General features: G+C 45.3%; 1 protein-coding gene across 16 annotated transcripts in view; it reads left to right on the top strand.

The window, feature by feature from the left end:
- The window catches only part of AGRN (agrin), a 487,688-nt gene that overhangs the window by 286,362 nt on the left and 180,173 nt on the right, over positions 1-21,153 (top strand). For all 16 annotated transcript variants that reach the window (XR_013213195.1, XR_013213196.1, XM_077250009.1 and 13 more), the window contains one exon: positions 20,338-20,553. Coding sequence is in view for 14 of the 16 variants with exons in the window: in XM_077250009.1 (XP_077106124.1) it covers positions 20,338-20,553 (216 nt within the window). In the remaining 2 variants the exon portion in view is untranslated. The remainder of the gene's footprint in view (positions 1-20,337; positions 20,554-21,153) is intronic.

Below are 21,153 nucleotides of genomic sequence, written 5' to 3'. Positions count from 1 at the left end.
TGGTTCTGACTGACAACCTCCGATGTGACATATTGGAAGGGTCGCATTGGTGATTATTGGGGCACTGTGGATGAGAGGTTTCCGAGAGGGTCTTACATGGTATTCCAATACTTCAACCCCCAGTCCTCGGTGGTGGGTGCAATTGTTCCCTTTAGCTGTATTTGCATCTTGAGGAGAAATCCTCTGTATATGTAGACATTGCAGCGCACACATGATTTTCTATAATCTATTGGCTGCTTAGAGATATTTCATTTTGGTGACACTCTTCTCTCACATTGATTTCTGCACCCTCACGTTCTCCTCCTTTGTTTGGCTTTCTATCTATTTTCCTTCCCTTCCTTGCTCTCCTTCTGAGCGAAGTCTCATAATCTCCCCATTGCTAGCAGCTTTTATTTCCCCATATACTTGTCCTTTGGTCAGGGCAATGAGCAGGCCTTATGGATTAGCTGGGTCACATTAGCATAGTCTGCCTGTGATAGAGGTGTTTCTGTATCTAGGAGGGGGAGGATAGCCCGAGCCTGAGGATGTGTGATCAGTGGATTTGCATACTGCTCAGCTCAAGGCTCCTGTATTATATCCACTCCAGCTCTCCTGCCTCTGCCACACTAAAGATTTAGCATTGTGTCATTAACTCTTGCATACAAAAGAGATGCTATATGTATCTAAAAGCATCCAGCCGCTTCCTTATTTGTCAGGTTTGGTCTGGGGGAGGTTGTCTTATCCATGTCTGTGGGCAGCGCTCAACTAGAGTTCCATGTTCGAAAAGAGGATAGTTGCAGGAAACCACATAAGTTGCGGCTGAGGTTACATAATATGAACCAAATTTACATGTCATGCAAAAAAAGTTTATTTAAAACTTATCTGTAGTAACCTTAAACTCTGAAATGTCTATTGCTAAGTGCTAAGGTACACGTTGGGGGTAATGCTTTCTGAGCAAGTATAGAAAGATTCTCCAGTATCGTTTGGCACCATCAAAAAGTTGGGTTTACACATGTAGATTTCTGCTTGTAACACTCGCTGATTGACAATATAAGTTATCCGGCGCTTGTTTAAGGCTTTACATAGGCCTTTACCAATGCAAACTGTAAAGGTACCAAAAGATCCTTGTTTCGAAGGATGTGCTTCCGAAAGCTTTTATTTTGGGGCCTGCATAATGGATCCAAATCAGTTAGAGATTGGGCATTTTGGAAGTTTTATGCTATCGTGATAATAATTGGGAATATGCATTCTTAAAATCCAGTGTATAGGGGCTTTTAATTAGAACTTATCCACCACATTTTCCATATTATATTTGTCGTATATACAAAATGAACCCTTTTATCAATTGGAGTAATAATACTACAGGGGTATAAGAATAGAGGGTGCAGAAGTGGCAATCAGTCACATAATTGCCAATATTTACGGGTACGTTTCAGTTCAGTATCCAAATTCAGGTCCTCCTGAGAATGCCTCTTATCTTTCCTATACCCACTTTTAGGCAGAGTGTACATTAGCCCAGCCCCCCTTTAAACCAGAAAGGCACAGGAAAACTGGGACAGTTCACAACTGTTATGTCACACCTGGTACCTAGTAAGCTCAAAGGCCCCAATATTGCCCCCAACTATCATGGGTCTATATTATTATTGGTTTTCTAATATGGCCCATAGTGACCATTTGGACCCTTTAAGCTCCGGGACCCGGGTCTAACTGCAACCCCTGCATCTATTATAGTTACACTTGCGAGTGTGATGCGAGAAACTCGCACATCAATACACGGTACCGGACAGGAGCGCGCGGCTGCATAGAAATACATGCAGCCACACACTCCGGTCCGAGTGCTGGCGGCAGTGGCATGTATCAATGCAAGAGATTTGCACGAGTTTCTTGCATCGCACGAGTTTCTTGCATCACACTCGCAAGTGTGACCCCGGCCTTATACTCCTGCTAGGATCTTACAGCATGTCTGTAGAAGCAGGGACTCAGGTGCAAGAATGCCAGAACTTGATCATTGGGACAGACATCCTGCCATCAGCAGATGTTTAACACCAATAATGGTGAGATCAGATGTCTCCCTTCTGTGATTTTACCAAATATCTGCAGTAAATTCCACAAATGATACATGCAGAAAAAAAAACACTCTTGAATAAAAAAAACACTTTTGCTTTTTACTGAAAATCATCACTTTTGAGGGAATTAATCAAGACTGGAGTTACATGCGGCAATCTTCATAAAGTGAAATCTTTCTGGAGCTGGGAGCACCAAATTAATTAAGAAACGCACACCTCCTAATAAATTTGGCACATTTTTGGCTGCCCATGCACCAGAGAATTAAATCTCCACCAGCTATGAACTAGTGTAGATTTCAGCTACAAGTTTTTAAAGTTTTCTGGTGTACATTAAAGTAAATTTGTCACATAGGGTGTAGCCGTGAGTGACCCGTTTTACTATGCTCCATCCATTATTTAGAAAAATGCAAAAGGGAAAAACATGTTACATTTGTGTGCAGATTTGCCTTGCTGTGGATAACTCAGCCTTTGTATAATCACTTGGAAAAGTGCTGAATATTTGCACATTTTCCTTTCCTAAGTAGCAGACTTCACTTATCATCTCGAGTTCTCCATTTAGGTTTCTTGATTGTTAGAAGTAAATGTGGTGATTTTAATAAATCTGAAATGCAAATAATACACTTTGAGGTTGATGCATGGAAGGTGGTTTACTCCAATGACTTTAAAAGCAGATCTGACTGTTTGTTTCAATGTACAAGCTGCATATCTTAATAAATAGATCACTGAGACCTGATGGAGCTGGTTTACTTACATTGCAATCCATGTCAGAATGGTTGTATAATCGTGGTATTCTCATGAGCTAGAGCTGGACTAATACAATTCTCATTTTAATATCGGACAAGAAAACAAAGGATTATGCAGTCATTCTGGTCAAGTGGGATCAGCAGCTCATAGCTTTTTGCTCTTGCACATTGATGTTATGTTCACATGGTTTTTTTTAATACCTCAAACACTGAGTTTTTCAACTGGAAATGGCGTCCAAAAGATCCTCAATTTTTGTGGAATTTTTGAAAGTTTTCTTTTCCTGAAGCTTTTCTTGAATTGATTTTGAAGAGTTCTAGGATACTTGCAGCCTTTTGATTGAACATTGCCTAGTTATAGTTTATTCCATCAGGGTCCACTTCAAAGAAGTGACATACACTTTTTTTTCCACCAGACATTTTTCAAAACCTAAAAAAATGCACTAAAAAACCCTCATAGGAGCAAAAAAATGATTATCCATATAAAGGAGTAAGTAGAGTTTTCCAAAATTTTTGAAGTAGTTTTTGAAGACGATTTTGGCTGTATGTACACGGAGTCTTTTTGCTGAGGTTCTGGAGTAGAAACTGAGCAGAAACTCAGAGTTTTTGATAAGTTTTGCATTTATAAGGAGCATCGGTAGAGTTCTGGCTCTGTTTCTGCTCAAAAAGCTCAGCAAAAAGACTTGGTATGCACACAGCCATTTAAAACGAATCTGCTCTTAAAGAATTTTGTAAAAAAAAAAAAAAAAACTCAATGGAACCTAACCTTAAAGTGTGTTCACGCACGAGGATTTTGAAGCGGATTCTCTCCAAAATCCACATAAAAGAGTTATCAAAAAACATTTGAAGTGGTTTTGGATGTAGATTTTCGTGTGGATCTGCTTCAAAATCCAACAACGAAAACTTAAGGTGACCATATCCTTATAGTTAAATCTATCAAACTTTTGTTACACAATCTAGAAGGATTGCATAATCGTAGATCCTTTTTTCCCAGCCTAATCACCAGCGGGCGCTAGACTTTTTGGATTAATAGGAAAGAATGCAAACTTTTTTTTAATGGGTCTTTCCTCTTGTGCCAGTGTCGGATTGGGGTGTCAAGGGCCAACCAGTAACATGAACTCCAGGGCCCCACTTTTCAGCTGCATGCAAATATGACTTTATCCTCTTTCACAAAATTCTATAGCAATAAATTGGTAGATTTTTAGATTTATAAGATGACGCCTTTGTATATGGTGAATCAAGTGTATTGTGACAGGGTGGTTAACATTCCTGCGTGGGGATCCACCAGAGGATTCTCCTGTTCTGCTGTGGGCCAGTCCGAGCCCGAGTGTGATAGCACTCTTATCTAATTTGCATCCCTCGCAGCTTTTATTGCCTAATGGAAGGAGGGAAGGTAAGACACATCTTAGAGCTGAACTCATATATTCCGCTCTTCTTTAATTCCCTGAGTGCTTGCTTAGTTTCATGCATTCTGGCATCTTGAGCTCCTTTTAGTCTAATAACTTAGCTTAAGATACCTTCCACCCCTGTTCAGTTTGCTGCTTGCTGTAGAGAGCGGAGAAGATGTTCATTTACACATTGACATGTTAATGCGCCTGTGCTTCACATTAGATCACTCAGTTTTGTAACAAGCCCAGGACGCCTCAATATGGGCCACTTGCCTACCAAATGAGTTCCCGATAATTAGCATTGTGATGCCGCACCAGATGCGAGAGGTTGGGGTAATGGGTTCATTCTCGCAGCCGCTTGTCTCCGATGTTACTTGTGTTGGGAGCTTCTACTTTACAGGCACAATGTATCACCGTTGTTAAGCGCTAGCAGCTTAATTTGTTGCCAGTTTCTGAAATGGAATAAATTAACTTTCTTTAGATTCATCGGAGCGATAGTGTCAAAGCCAGGGGCTGCGTCTTGCAAACTTGTGATTTCAGTTACAGATTCAGTAGTGATGGGAACTAATCTATACCTTCCAAGTGAATAAAATAGTTAAAGGGACAGTGTAACATTATTTTTTATTAATTCCTCTATATATATATCGGATATGCCTGCAGACTGTGAGCCCTCACAGCCAGGGTCCTTCCTCCTTATGTGCCTGCGTGCCTAGTTTTTTGCTCATGTTTAATGTATTTGACTATATTTGCCCTGTATTCACATGTAAAGCGCCATGGAATAAATGGCGCTATAAAAATGTATAATAATAATAATCTGCACCTGAATTCATGAATGATAATGACTTCTATTACATTGATTCTCTAAGGTTAATAAATAAATGGCATCATCCAAAAAGGCAGCATGATTCTCCCCCTTATTCACTAATCTTCTTGTGCTTGGGAGTTTTTTTTCCCATTGATTTCAAAAGGCTTGTGGCACAGGTTATGTACTGAACCATCCAAGTCTTATGCATGTAAATAGGGTTTCCAAATGCTAGCGATTCTAAAGGGTAACGTTTCTACTTGCGGAGTATGACAAGCCCCAAACCTAACATGTCAGAGTGAGGAGACTTATAAGCCATGCAATGCTCTTCTGGGAAATTAAATATGCAAATGGTATCTTGAGAGAGGAAGAGCGCTAGAACTCTAGCGCCGCCTATTGGAAGTAGCAATCCTAAAAGTTAATATCAACCCTCTAACGAGCCTTGTCATATGACTTAATAAAGTCAAATAAGAACAAGTCAATACTGACTCTTTAACAAGCCTTGCAATATGACTTGCGATAAAAGCCAAACCAGAATCTCAATTTGCAGACATGGTGTTTTGGGGTGTTGCCTCCTCATCAGTGCAAAGTATGAGATCTGATTTGGCTAGGTGAGAGGCTCTGGACTGAAGTCTAAGGGGTAACATTTCTCCTTGAGGAGAGTGACAAGCCAAGCCTGGCATGTCAAAGTGAGAAGATGTAAAAGCCATGCATGCTCCTCTGAGAAATTAAATATGCAAATTGTATCTTCATATCAAATGCTAGAGGAAAATTTCCACCTGGACTTTTACCAGTGCCATGGAAAAATAAAAGTAGCATTAGCCCCAGTGAGAATTAGACTTATTAAATGACAATAGGGCTAATCCTTGTGTAGATCTCTTGCACGCTCACAGCACATCCATGGAAAATCCATGGTAGGACTCAAATGCCAACCTCGGATTTCAGCTTCAGGGCTAGCTGTCAAATTAAATTTGATGTGTGAACGAAGACTAATACTGCCTTACATTGTTAAATAAAGCTTTGATGCAGTGTACCATATAAAACTAGCGGAACTAGAGAGTAGTATTTTTCCAATAACTGGCTATGTGCACACAAAGTTTTACTCTTCGCCACGACAGCACCCCACATGAGAGAGAGGGATCCGCCCATAGGAACAGGAAACCTACAGAATAAAAGGAGGCGGTCCCCTCTCCTCCTCAGTTTAGGTTTCCTGTTTCTATGGGGAACCCGAAGTACCTACAGTTCAAGGATTCCTGGGGCCATGCACCCGCCTGCGTCGGTCTCTGGTGGAACGGCAGGGGCTGCGGTACCAGAGGCAGCGGCGGGGGAGCCACTGTTTGCAGCCTCCCCCCTCGTCTGATCATCGCCATGGTCCGGGTTCGGTGCCGCTGGGCCGCCCGGATCCATGAGGACGCGCGCGCTCAGCGGCCGGCTTCTTATCCAGCAGCCGCCGCATGGTAAGGAGGAGCGGCGCGTCTAACCCGGAAGCCGCTGGAGCACTTCCGGGTTGGGTCCGGGGAGGCAGGAGATTCGGCGCCAGATTTAAAAGTGCAGCGCTAGCGTCGGCCGGTGTGTGTAAGTATGGCTTCACCGGCCGATGTAGCGCACTTGTCTGCAACAGAGCAGTCTCCCAGTAAGGAGACAAGCGCCAGGAGCAGCACCAGAAGTGGAGATCGATCCCAGGAAAAGCGATCTGCCACCAAACAGAAAAGTCTTTCAGCTAAGAATCCGCCTCCAGAACCGGTACCTGTCAGCTTCACTGGGTGAGTTTTAAAAGAGTCTCTTCCCATATGCTGATATATGTTCCTCCTATATCCCCTTCCTCTAGACTAAGAAAAGGACACATAAAACCAAACACAAAGAATGTGCCTTATGTTTACAACCCCTCCCGGACTCATATACTAAGAGGTTATGTGCAGAGTGCATCGTATTGACCTTACGGCAAGAAAACGTAATGACTCCGTCTGACGTTAGAGCCATAATTCGTGAAGAGATGCAAGGTCTGGCCCATACAAGTAGCACCAGTACCCGTCAGCCTAGCAGGTCCCGATCTCCAGTAAGCTCGGAGTCAGAGGTAGTACAAAAATCCTCTGATGAAGAGGAGTCCCAGCCAAGTTCATCGGAATATGAAGGAGGGCTTTGTCTACCAAATAGTAGTGTAGACAATTTAATTAAAGCCGTCAGGAGCACGATGGGGTGCCCAGATGAGAAGGCAAAGAAGTCAGCGCAGGACATCATGTTCGCGGGGTTAGGACAGAGAAAACGAAGGTCCTTCCCCGCCATACCCACAATTAAGGAGCTGGTTAAAAAAGAGTGGGAAAAACAACATACTAGAGGATTCTTGCCATCCTCTGCTAAAAGACGCTACCCCTTCAGTGACGAAGAACTTAATTCCTGGCAAAAGATACCAAAAGTTGATGCGGCAGTGGCTTCAACTTCTAAACAGTCGGTCTTGCCTGTGGAGGACTCAGGGACTCTAACTGATCCGTTAGACCGAAAAGCAGAAGCCTTACTTAAGAGGTCATGGGAGGCTAATACGGGGGCATTCAGACCAGCCATATCTAGCACCTGTACTGCAAGGTCACTGCTAGTATGGACAGAGCAGCTGGAGGAACAAATTAAGAGTGGAGCTTCGAGAAATACAATTCTGTCGAAAATCCCTCTAATGAAAGATGCAGTAGCATTTCTAGCCGATGCGTCGGTGGATTCGCTACGTCTAACAGCCAGGTCAGCCGGCCTAGTAAACACAGCCCGGCGAGCACTCTGGTTGAAAAATTGGAAAGGGGACGCACAGGCCAAGGCAAAACTTTGTGCGATCCCCTGCCAGGGTGAGTTCCTATTTGGAAAAACTCTGGACGAGCTCTTAAATAAGGCAGGAGAGCGAAAGAAAGGCTTCCCTAACCAGTACCTTCCCTCTTACAGGAGAGCTTTCAGGAGGCGCCCCTTCACCAGGAATAAACCTACTGAACAAAGGGAGCGCTGGGAAGCAAAGGATCCAAAACAAAGAGGTGCTCTGTTTTCCGGATCCTATAACCAAAAACGTAATAAGTACCGTTAATTATGAAGTGGGCGGTAGATTGAAATATTTCTTTGATAAATGGAAGTTGATAACATCTAGTCCTTGGATTCTGGACATTATTGGAAACGGATTGAGATTAGAATTTGATAGGATCCCTTGGGATTCTTTTATTGTAACATCTCCAAGAGGTCAACAACAACAAGAAGCTCTGGAATCAGAGATCCTGTCGCTTCTATCTAAAAAAGTATTGATAGAGGTTCCACGAGATCAAGAAGGGAGGGGGTTCTATTCCCCTTTATTCTTGATCAATAAGCCAGATGGTTCATTTAGAACCATCATAAACCTCAAAAAACTAAATTCCTTTTTGCGTAACCACACTTTCAAAATGGAATCCATTAGTTCTACCATCAAGCTTTTGTTTCCTAGGTGTGTCATGGCCGGGATAGACCTAAAAGATGCTTACTATCACCTTCCTATACATGCCGAACACCAGCAGTATCTAAGAGTAGCGGTCATCCTGAAGGGACAGGTTCGTCACTTCCAATACGTAGCAATGCCATTTGGGCTTTCTATGGCCCCCCGCATTTTTACAAAAGTGATGTTAGAGGTAATGGCTCATTTGCGCCAATGGGACACTTTAATAATACCCTACCTGGATGACTTTTTAGTGATAGGGAATTCTGTGGCTCAATGTAAATTGCGGTTGTCTAACACAATCTCATCCCTGCAGGAGTTGGGTTGGATTATCAACTTTGAAAAGTCCAGACTGAATCCAGACACTACTCAAATGTTTCTAGGGATCCAGCTAGACTCCGTAAGTCAAAAAAGCTTCCTCCCGCATGCTAAGAAAATGACTGTACAGTCAAAGGTGTCAGAAGCAATAAAAAACCCCTACATGACACTGAGAAAGGCTATGTCCTTACTAGGATCATTGTCCTCATGTATCCCGGCTGTACCATGGGCTCAATTCCATACCCGCCAATTACAGTACGAAGTACTGTCAGCCCAGAGACGGAAAGGACACCTAGAGAGTAAACTAACTCTCTCTAGAGATGTCATAGAATCTCTAGCCTGGTGGCTAGATATGGGACACCTTTCAGGGGGTGTACCGTGGATAGTAGATCCATCCAAAATAATCACTACAGACGCCAGCCCTACGGGATGGGGTGCGCATATGGAAGATGACATAGTCCAGGATACCTGGAATCAGGCAGAATCATCATGTTCGTCAAATTGGAAAGAATTAACAGCAGTAGGAAAAGCCTTAAATTATTTTCTTCCACAGATTCAAGGAGCAGATGTAAGAGTTTTCTCAGACAACTCCACCACAGTGGCCTATGTAAACCGTCAGGGCGGTACACGGTCAGGAAATCTAATGACCATCGCAGGGGAGATCTTCCAGTTTGCAGAGACTCATCTTACATCCCTAACAGCCCTACACATCAGAGGAGTAGAAAATACCAAAGCGGACTACCTCAGTCGAAACAGGCTGCGCCAGGGAGAATGGTCCTTAAACAGAACCGTGTTCAGACTAATAACAAGAGCATGGGGAGTGCCTCAGATAGATCTATTTGCCACAAGAGGCAACAGGCAAGTAGAAAGATTCGCTTCCCTGAACTCCATGGATCATCCAGACATGCTGGACTCCCTACATCATCCTTGGGACTTCAGACTGGCTTACGCCTTTCCTCCAATGTCTCTAATTCCGCTAGTGATCAGGAAGATCAGGAGGGAACGTGCAAGGGTGGTCCTCATTGCACCCTTCTGGCCAAAGAGGCCGTGGTTCTCCTGCCTCCAAAGCATGTGTCTATCCGATCCATGGATTCTTCCGTTGGACAGGGAACTACTGTTCCAGGGGCCGTTTTTCCACCCGCAAGTGAAAGGGCTTCACTTGACGGCGTGGAACTTGAGCGGCAGTTACTAAGCTCAAGGGGTTTTTCAGAACAGCTAGTAAATACCCTGCTACTAAGTAGGAAAAGATCTACCACCCTGATATATAGCAGGGTTTGGAAAAAATTCTTAGAATTTCATACAGTACCATTCACTAATCAGGTTCCGATAACACCTATTCTAGAGTTCCTACAAAAAGGTAGAGAATTAGGATTATCAGTGAACACCTTAAGAGTCCAGATATCAGCGTTAGGAGCCCTATATGGATATAATATAGCCGCTGATAGATGGGTCTCCAGATTCATTAAGTCTTGTGAACGAAGTAACCCGGTACATATTCCCCGTCTACCTCCGTGGGATTTAAATCTAGTGCTAGAAGCCTTAACCAGCTCCCCATTTGAGCCTCTAGATTCTATACCTCTAAATGTCCTCACATATAAAGTAGCCCTCTTGGTAGCCCTGACCTCAGCCAGACGTGTTAGCGACATCCAGGCCCTATCAGTAGACCCACCATTCTTACTGATATTCCATGATCGAATAGTCCTAAAACCAGACCCCTCATACCTCCCTAAGGTAGCATCCACCTACCACAGGTCACAGGAAATATTTCTCCCTTCCTTTTTTGATTCTCCTGTAACCCCTGAACAACATAAGTTCCACACCTTAGATGTCAGAAGAGCCATCCTGACTTATATAGAAAGGTGTCAAACATGGAGGGAGAGTAGGGCTCTGTTTATCTCCTTTCAGGGCCACAAGAAAGGACATGGGGTCACGAGAGCTACCATATCTCGATGGATCAGAGATGCTATCTGCTTGGCCTATACATCAAAAGGCGAGATTCCTCCAGTGGGTATTAAAGCGCACTCAACACGAGCCATGGCTTCCTCCTGGGCGGAACAAGCGGATGTCCCGATCCATCTAATATGTAAGGCCGCAACTTGGTCTACACCTTCTACCTTTTACAACCATTATAGACTTGATCTATCTTCATCTTCTGATTTGACCTTTGGTAGAGCTGTGCTTAGTACAGTAATCCCACCCGAGTAATGACTCTCTGAAAGTCTCTCATGTGGGGTGCTGTCGTGGCGAAGGGTAAAAAGCCGGATTACTCACCGGTAATGCTCTTTTAATGAGTCCACGACAGCACCCATTTACAACCCTCCCTGATTATGCACAGCTCTTTCTTTAGATTCACAAATAATGGTTGTATAGAGTTTTTAAGATATTTTGCTGAATAAGAATTAATACTAAAGCTTTTGCGGTTCCCTTTTTATACTCTGTAAATGCAGCGCCCCAGAGTCCTGGTCGTTGCAGTGCTGTGGCTTCGCCGCTAAGGGGAGCCATGGTACGTTCGATGGCACCGAAGGAGTTCCTCCAATCAGGTATCACAGACACCAATATGTTTCACAGCTGGGCCTCCGGGGGGAGCTAAGGGTGCTATTCATTAGGCCACTCCCCACCATAGTGGGTAAACTGGGGGTCAGGCAGGAAGTTAGAACAGAACGCTGACGGGATTGAACGGAGCAACACCCTGTGGCAGGGGGTGTTGTGAAGGGAGAGACTGTAGGGTCTCTGCCAGGGGTGGGATCCTGGCAGAGGCTTGGCATTGAAAGAACGTAACGGGTCCGCGCAGGCTCCTGGAAGCGGCGGGACTCAAGAAAGGACTAGAAGCGAGATAGATTGTGCTGAGTGAGAAACGAGATCAAGCAGAAGGAGAATACCAGCAGGGGTTTTGTTGAAAGAGGCAGCACCCTGCTGAGGCGCAATACCGGTGGCCGGAACGCCAAGGGAGTGGATTAGAATACAGCTTCAAGCCATACTCCAAACAGCGGCAGGACAGTCGGTCTCAGGCGGGCTGTCTACCACATATCACCTATGAAGTCTTGGGGGGCAATTGCGGGAGAGGGGCGACTCTAGGGTCCCGGAAGAACTCCAGGCCTACCTGACAAACGGGTGCCATTCCAACCTGAATACAGGGAAGGGGTGGATTACAGAGGAACATCAAATCGAGTTGTGAGGGAACTTAAGAAACAGACACAACCGTTGTGGGGTTACTTTCCGTGAGCACAGCAGGGAAGGACTACAACACATAGCGCTAGAAGGAAGGCACAGATTTCCACCTGAGAGGAGAACTCTGGAGGTGCCATTGGACCGGCCGGACTTGCGTAGCCTGGTGAACCGTGTTCTGGACTGAGGACTCAGAGATCCCCAGTAAAGAGGTAAAGAGACTGCAACCTGGTGTCCTCGTTATTTACCGCGACTTACACCCCACAACCGTACCGCTCCATCGCTATCATTTCTACCACCTATTACACCGGACGTCCCCCACTGACGGACAGGGCCACGGACCGGGTCTAGCCACCGTGACAACCCCGAGACTGAGAACTAGAGGCCCGGCCCTGGGTACCCCTCGGCCCTTCGGCGGTGCGGGGGCGCCGCAGGCTTGGCGTCACGAACAGGATCTACTTAAGCCTGAAGAATCAGGTCATGTGTGCCTAGAGACTGTGATTTGTTGTGCTTGGACTGTACTTTATTGTAAGACTGTGCTGCGCCATTAGCCGCCAAAAGTTCCCGCCAAAAGGCGCCGCCATTGCTACACCCAAGGGGAAGGAGGGCGTGTTATGGGCGGAGACTCCCAGTGTGGCGCGAGAAATGGCTACCGCCCCCTGCACTTCTGGCTGCAGAGGAATGACCTGCCCCAAAGCAGAAGAGAAACACCCCTTGATATGCAACGGCGAGAGGCTGGTGACGGAGAAGCCCGACCTCAGAGAAATGGCGGAGTTAGGTGCATGCACTGCCAGCGACTATCAGGTGGCGATGACGAACGGCGAGTGCCTGAGCGAGGAAGAAGCGGTTCAGGCCTGCCTTTCTTCACCGGAGATGGACCGGAAGCCTGCGGATCCGACAGCGAAGCTACGTCCACCAATCCCGACCTCGGAGTTAGAGGAGGAGGAACCACAGCAAGCGGAGCGGAGTCCGAGCATCCCATTGGAGGAGCCCCGGTCCGGGCTGCAGCCGACTCCAGCGTCCTCGTTAACGGACCAGAGCGACACCGATGGAACCACATTAGGCGCAGGTATGGCCGACGTCCCTGCTCCCCTTCACGAGCCCGCTTCTATGACCCACCTCCATCTCAGTAGGGAGCGACTTATCTCGGCAGGGCTAATGGTGCTATCCCCCGATGATCTGGGGAGGATGGTGCCACCGCTGTCGACCGGAGTGGGGAAGCCCGTGGATGTGAGCTTAGATGGAGTAGTTCTTCGGTGGGACACCCCCTGGTTTAGAGCAGATGGATCCCGGGAGAACGGGTCCACCCTTGCGGTGCTTACATGGGAGCAATATAGACAGTGCTTAATTCTGCAGTGGAAAGGACGGAAAGGAGCTGAGTCGATGGGCCCATCGAAAGTACAACAACCCCCCCCCGGCATGGGATGACAGAGACGCGGTAAGGCAGGGCACTGTGTTGGCCTACCATGTAAAAAGGGGGTGGGGCCTCATACACGAGCCGGGACTGGATACTGATGTTTTCGTTGCGCATTGTAACGTGAGGGCTCCCTGTTGTGGCCGAAGCGGAGAACCGTTACAGAAGGGGGATCCTGTGACCTACAGCCGCCACTTGAACCCACTTGGGTGGTATGCACGGAATGTTCGGCGGTGTATGTCTGGACCTGCGGCACCTGCAGCCCCAGACCTGGTCCCGGGGGCACCCGAACTTGTCACCATCGCAACGGTACGCCTAGTCGCAGCCCCGGAATTGGCCAGTCGGGTTCATCTGCATGTTCGAACCGCGGATGCTGGCGCTGCAGTGACCGGGGTTCAAGAACCCAAGCCACCAGAAGAAGAATAAACCTCGATACCATGAAAATGTAAATAGTTACTGTTTGTTCTTTTGAATGGCTGCTAAACCTGTCCAGGGTTAATGGATCCCTTTGTTGACCCGGGATCCCCTTTGTTTGTTTTTCTTTTTCTTGAAGTTTTTGCACCAAGTTACACAAACTGCAGAAATCATGGACTGTGCATGATTCGAACTTTCTTTTGTAAATAGTTTGCACCTTCTTAAAGGTGCTCCCTACTGGTTTTAGCCAAAGACACTTTGCGAAGATATTTGCCCTATTGGTTTGAGCCAAAGACACTTTGCGAAGATACCATACCGGAACCTTTGCGTGGGCTGGTAGGCTGAGAAGACGAGCTACCTTAGAAAGACTTGGTCCCCTCTTAAAGGGGATGTGTGAAATTGAACTTGAGAAAGATACTGTTGCAGAACAGTAATGTGATAATGAAGCTTGAAAAAGAAATGTAACTGTTTTACATGCTAAGTTATATGTGTTGAATTTGTTGAAATGTGAAATCTAAATAATGTTTTGCAGAAAGAAAAGATGCAGAGAGCCCGTAGGGGTAGAGATAGAGATCTGCATAGCTGAAAGTAAGGAAGTAATGATGAAGGTGAGGATAGAAGGTCAACCCTGCGTCCCCATAGAAAGTTACTTTGTTACTAAGGACAGAAGGCAAACCCGTAGGGGTTAGAGAGTGAGTCCTTAAAGGAGCCGAGTAGAGCGGGCTCAGAGTTCTTTAAACGAAAGGAATGTTATGTCTATACTATGTATAGTAGCGAAAGGCAGTAGGCCCTGGCTGAACGGGGCGGTCCTGTAAAAGAAAGGAGAGGCAGTAGGTCTGGTGCCATAGGGACAGGCGGTCCTGCAGGTTCAAAGTAGGAGAATGTGAAGTTACCTTACCCTGTAATGTGATTATAGGAAGGCCTTTGGTAAACTAAGAGTGTATGTTTCTTAAAGGCAATGTTAATTTATTGTTCCAGAATTTGCACTAAGTAGAATACCCGGTTGGGTAACAGGAGTTATGCATAGCCTGTAATTTATAATGTTGACCATGTTTGTAACGTTAAAAGTGTCCTCACCTCCCATAAAGGGAAGCCTGTTCAAGTATACTTATCGTTTTGCACTCAACAAAATTGTATGTCTTTTTGCTAATCTGTATTGTTGTTTTTCTTCCCAGTCCCGGAGTACTGTGTTTAACCAGGGGGGAGTGCAGCGCCCCAGAGTCCTGGTCGTTGCAGTGCTGTGGCTTCGCCGCTAAGGGGAGCCATGGTACGTTCGATGGCACCGAAGGAGTTCCTCCAATCAGGTATCACAGACACCAATATGTTTCACAGCTGGGCCTCCGGGGGGAGCTAAGGGTGCTATTCATTAGGCCACTCCCCACCATAGTGGGTAAACTGGGGGTCAGGCAGGAAGTTAGAACAGAACGCTGACGGGATTGAACGGAGCAACACCCTGTGGCAGGGGGTGTTGTGAAGGGAGAGACTGTAGGGTCTCTGCCAGGGGTGGGATCCTGGCAGAGGCTTGGCATTGAAAGAACGTAACGGGTCCGCGCAGGCTCCTGGAAGCGGCGGGACTCAAGAAAGGACTAGAAGCGAGATAGATTGTGCTGAGTGAGAAACGAGATCAAGCAGAAGGAGAATACCAGCAGGGGTTTTGTTGAAAGAGGCAGCACCCTGCTGAGGCGCAATACCGGTGGCCGGAACGCCGAGGGAGTGGATTAGAATACAGCTTCAAGCCATACTCCAAACAGCGGCAGGACAGTCGGTCTCAGGCGGGCTGTCTACCACATATCACCTATGAAGTCTTGGGGGGCAATTGCGGGAGAGGGGCGACTCTAGGGTCCCGGAAGAACTCCAGGCCTACCTGACAAACGGGTGCCATTCCAACCTGAATACAGGGAAGGGGTGGATTACAGAGGAACATCAAATCGAGTTGTGAAGGAACTTAAGAAACAGACACAACCGTTGTGGGGTTACTTTCCGTGAGCACAGCAGGGAAGGACTACAACACATAGCGCTAGAAGGAAGGCACAGATTTCCACCTGAGAGGAGAACTCTGGAGGTGCCATTGGACCGGCCGGACTTGCGTAGCCTGGTGAACCGTGTTCTGGACTGAGGACTCAGAGATCCCCAGTAAAGAGGTAAAGAGACTGCAACCTGGTGTCCTCGTTATTTACCGCGACTTACACCCCACAACCGTACCGCTCCATCGCTATCATTTCTACCACCTATTACACCGGACGTCCCCCACTGACGGACAGGGCCACGGACCGGGTCTAGCCACCGTGACAACCCCGAGACTGAGAACTAGAGGCCCGGCTCCGGGTACCCCTCGGCCCTTCGGCGGTGCGGGGGCGCCGCATAAACTAAACTGAGGAGGAGAGGGGACCGCCTCCTTTTATTCTGTAGGTTTCCTGTTCCTATGGGCGGATCCCTCTCTCTCATGTGGGGTGCTGTCGTGGACTCATTAAAAGAGCATTACCGGTGAGTAATCCGGCTTTTTTCTACAAATTTTTGGAGTAGAAACTGAGCAACTTTGAGATTTGGAAGATGACTTTGAGAGTTTCCGCTCAAAGTCTTGAAGAATCTACTCAGTTTCTGCTCCGAAAACACTATAAAAAGATTCCGTGTGCACATAGCCATTCCCATGTTCCTCAAGGGATCCCAATAAAACAAAGAAATGGGGATCCATGGCACTTGCCCAGTTTGCCATTCTCTAAAAGTCATTTAACTATTTCAAATGGCGGTTTTGCTATGAACAAACACATATATGTAAAATATTACCCTACCTGTTTCACACATCCAAATTATACAGTTCCAGTTTGCACCACAATTGTCCACACCGACTGCTGGTTTCCTAACCTGAACTCAACAGCCTGATAAATGATTGTTAGGGTGCTTTCATATTCTGTCCTGGCATCTGTTCGGTGGCCCCTTTGGGGCTTACGTCCAAACCCCCGCAAAAAAGGGGTTAGGATTTGTGATGAGCGAGTATACTTGTTGCTCGAGATTTCCAGAGCATGCTTGGGTGTCCTCCGAGTATTTGTAAGTGCTCAGAGATTTAGTTTTCATCGCCGCAGCTGAATGATTTACATCTGTTAGCCAGCATAAGTGGGGGTTGCCTGGTTGCTAAGGAATCCCCACGTGTAATCAAGCTGGCTAACAGATGTAAATCATTCAGCTGCTGCAAGGAAAACCAAGTCTCTGAGCACTAAAAAATACTCGGAGGACCCCCGAGCGTGCTCGTGAAATTTCGAGTAACAAGTATATTCTCTCATTCCTAGTTAGGACGTATGTGCCAACGGTGCCATAGACTGTGATGGTGTCGACAGAGCGAACGTGTTCTCCGAAGTGCATCATTTTCAGGACTGTACTATTAGGTCTGAGTTTATGTCTCCAGTAGGCATGCACTCCCAAAATGATGCACGTCAGAGCGCACGTGCTCTGTCGGCATCACTACAGTCTGTGGCCCCGTTGAAGCAAAACGAGGTTTAGAGGTAAACCTTGATGGGGTCACCAAACGAGTCCCTGAGCGCCATGTGAAAGTGCCCTTAGGGCTTGTGCACATGGCCAATATTTTCAGTCCGACTGCGATCCGATGTTTTTGCTGTGTTTTATTGTCCTCCGTCTTTCACGGTTTCGGTGTTGCTCCCAAGCAAACGCACAGGCAATAAAAAGCTTGATGCTTATATCCAGGTAGAATTAAAAGCTATCCATGTGAAGATCCATCATGACACAGGATACAGTAGCACACTGTTAAGATTTCAGCAGTCCGAGGGTCTATACATAGAGATCCCTTAATACAAGCCCTCTGTAGTCCCATTGGCGGGGTCTGGTTATCTAGTTTTTTCTCCTGTAAAATTTTACACCATGCGCACTAAAATGCAAACGCATTAAAAAAACGCATAAAAAAGCATGTAAATGCAGCGTTTTAAAGCCACATGCGTTTACTCATGCGCCTAAAAACCGCTGCATTTGTACTCGCTTTTATGCGTTTTTCCTGTACTTGCGTTTGCGGATTAAACGCTGCGGATTCTAACGCAAATGTGAAAGTAGCCTAAGGGTTGTGGTGAAATATGTTGCTGGAATTTTCTTCATAAAAATGAGTAGTTATATGAATAGCACCTGAATAGTTTATATTGAAAAAAAAAATAATATATATATATATATATATACGGTATATATACATATATATATATATATATATATATATAGTTCCATAAAATAATTGGCCCGCTTGCTACTTATTGTCTCATTCCCATTAGGATGGAGAATTTACTGTATGTAATACTCTGGTACCTCCTAATAGAAGCTTGTTATTTATGAGAGGCGGCAGAGCCTCCTGTAAGTGCTTGTGGACATTTTGATGGCATAGCTAAGCATCATATGTCTGCTACGATCCCAGGCTTTCTCCACCCTACTATCTGAGAAATAAAGGATCATCAGAGCTTTCCAGTGAGCGGGAAGCACTTGTGTCTCCAAGTCATCTAGTTTTGATGATGTCTTATTCATAGACACCACTCTGGATGATTGAGATCCAGCCTAACAAGTGCCTGTCTTAATCAACCTTCTTCTTGACGTGATGAAAACAAGGGACATCTTATTAACCCAGGAATTGAAAGTCATGAAATGCAAAACCTCAAGGACAGTTGGTCCAGAGATTGGCTTGTGGTTAGGTTTGTGTGGTTCAAGAGCTATTTCAGGAGGCCCCTGAGATTGCAAACCCAGAATCTGCATTGCTTCATGTTAATATTCACATTTTAAAATATTGCTTTAAATCTTATGCTCTACCGAACTGCTTTAGATACAAGAACATTGAAGCCAGAATACCCCCTTTAACATAAGCCTCAATCTATTTGCAAATGACTATACCACCCTTATGCATCAATTGACAATCCAGTGCTGCCTCTCAGATGCTTCTTGCCGGTATTGATATTATGACCACTGCAGCTAATCACTGCGATCAGTGGTCATGCCATGGTACACTACCCAAGAACATTGAAGCCATGGATTGACTGCAGCGGACAAGTGTTGTAGGCTTGATGTGAACAGTTCCACCATGTCAACAAGACCGGCAGGGAGAGGTGGTGGGGTTTTGCCGGATCAGCAGTGGGTATTTGAAGCTGGTTTTGTTATTTACATACAGATCAAACCTTAAGACAACAGACCATGTAAAATGGAACAGCCCTTTTAACTTCTTGGTTTATGAATACTATTACAGAGCTACTGGGTGTAGCACCGTTGGAGCTGAATGAGATGGAGCAGGAGACAGCTATCTCCATAATGTATTTTTTTTTAACTGGTAGTCTCCTTTGGAAATCCAGCATCTGTTGGACAAGAATGATAGATGCTAGTTAAACCAAGTCATTTCAGATTGACTATTTCCATGCTGCTATTAGACATAAGATAGCCAGCAAATGTCGTGTAGACAGAAGTTATCACTCTTGATCCCTCATTAACTTACACATTCAGCTCAGAACTGCCAACAAAATAAGTAATGGCTATGGTTAGCTTAGGTTAAATATCTTTGTGTGGAGTAACACAGCTGGCACTGGTGGTTTAGGAGCCACTTTTGTAGACACTTCATTGTGTTTGCAGCAGGAAGATTTAGAGCTTGCACAGCTGGTCGGTTGACCTCTGACCAGTTGATATAAAAATCAATATCTGAATATCCCTGAAGACCTTATTGACATCCTGATAGTGGAAATGCCTCTTGGAGTCATGATGTTCTTATTCTAGCAAATATTAGTTCAGGCTTCCTCTTGTAATTCGCCATAATCTTGAGCAGTATTTTCCTCTTGACAGCATGTTATGGAAGAATCCTCCAACAAATCTATATTCATACAAGTGTTGGGTACTTATAAAAACAAGCTCTGCTGGAGATTCAAGGCACAGCAATGCCTTAGATGAGCATGCCACTGTTAATTAAGTCCAGTAGGACCCTGTGGCGGTCTGAGCTCATGGCTCCGAGTCCTAACATGTCACCTCCTGCCTCCCATTGTGCACAGTGGAAGATGGTCATTATATACCTTGACTAATGAGAGAGTGTCTGTCATTAAAGCTGTGCTCCACCATCACATGATTGTTTCCGGTAATCACTTCCAAATATATTATTAATGTATTGCTTTGCTATACTACCCTTGGTTTATTTGGACAGGTAGATTACAGTTAACCATTTCTGATATCACTGTCAGACAGAGATAGAAGTGGGCCCCCGGTACAAGACCAATATACGGGAACATTTGCAGCCCGAGAGCTCATCATAACAGACAATTCCACCAGCTTTGGAGGTGGTAGTTGCACAGGTTGCACCAATGATATGTCCACCTTTGTCTAATAGTCACCATTTTAATTCTTTGTAATTAGTTATATCTTATTGTTTAATCATATGATCCGGAAGATAACATAACCATTTAGCTAACCTTTCTTAATGGTTCCTTTATTCCAAAAGGACCTGTAAAGTGGAGGTTCAAAATGTATTGAATTATGGTTGCCGAGCTTCTAAAAAAAACACACATTTTTTAGTATTGGGTGCAGTATGAACACTATTAACCAGTAGTTGGCATTTTCATTTCTTATGACCACCAGAATCCTAATTGCTATCTTTCTATGTTCTAGCATGCCGAGGAATGCTTTGTGGATTTGGTGCCGTGTGTGAAAAGAGCAGTACTGACCCATCTCAGGCAACCTGTGTCTGCAAGAAGACTGCTTGCCCATCATTGGTAGCCCCCGTCTGTGGCTCTGACTACTCCACCTACAGCAATGAGTGTGAACTTGAAAGAGCCCAATGCAACCAGCAGAGAAGAATCAAAGTAATCAGCAAAGGACCTTGTGGTAAGACGCCTGTTGTTTGAGACTTATCGGCTGAGGGACCATTGCATTTCCTTATCCTAATTCATATATGATTTGCACATCTTCGGCTACAGTATTAGTGCCAGCAATATTCCCGAAAGAATTATAACAACAATCTATATAGTTGTTGGATCGGATGCCGGATCCACTCTTTGCCGCACAGCCCCGTGATTAGCTATGTTATACATTGCTTCTTCTACCTCCTCTCTGTTTTTACATCTCTCTAATGGGATATATAACAAATGGCCTCTTTCCTTTCTGAATTCTACAGCTCCCTGGCCATACATATACTATAATGTGCAGCCATACTATTACTGCCCGTGCAGTGCCTTCCTCACAGTTGCATTCCATGGATCCCTGATCCCTTGCTTATACTGATCCTGGATAATAATGCGCAGTATATGGGCACTTTGCATTTCCCTTAGCAAATGTATAACACATGGCCTTCCCTTTTTAGTTATACCGATTCCAGTTGTAATGTATAAAATATGGTCTTTTTTTAGTCTTCCCCAATGCCGTATCTTGATTACATATTCAATAAATGGGTTGCTTCTTTTGCACTTCTAAATTTCTGTTACACTT

The sequence above is a fragment of the Ranitomeya variabilis genome, chromosome 4, assembly GCF_051348905.1.
Source record: "Ranitomeya variabilis isolate aRanVar5 chromosome 4, aRanVar5.hap1, whole genome shotgun sequence".
In the NCBI taxonomy this organism is placed as follows: Eukaryota; Metazoa; Chordata; class Amphibia; order Anura; family Dendrobatidae; genus Ranitomeya; species Ranitomeya variabilis.
Note: the sequence above shows the minus strand (reverse complement) of the source record. Positions and strands in the feature narration are given on the sequence as shown.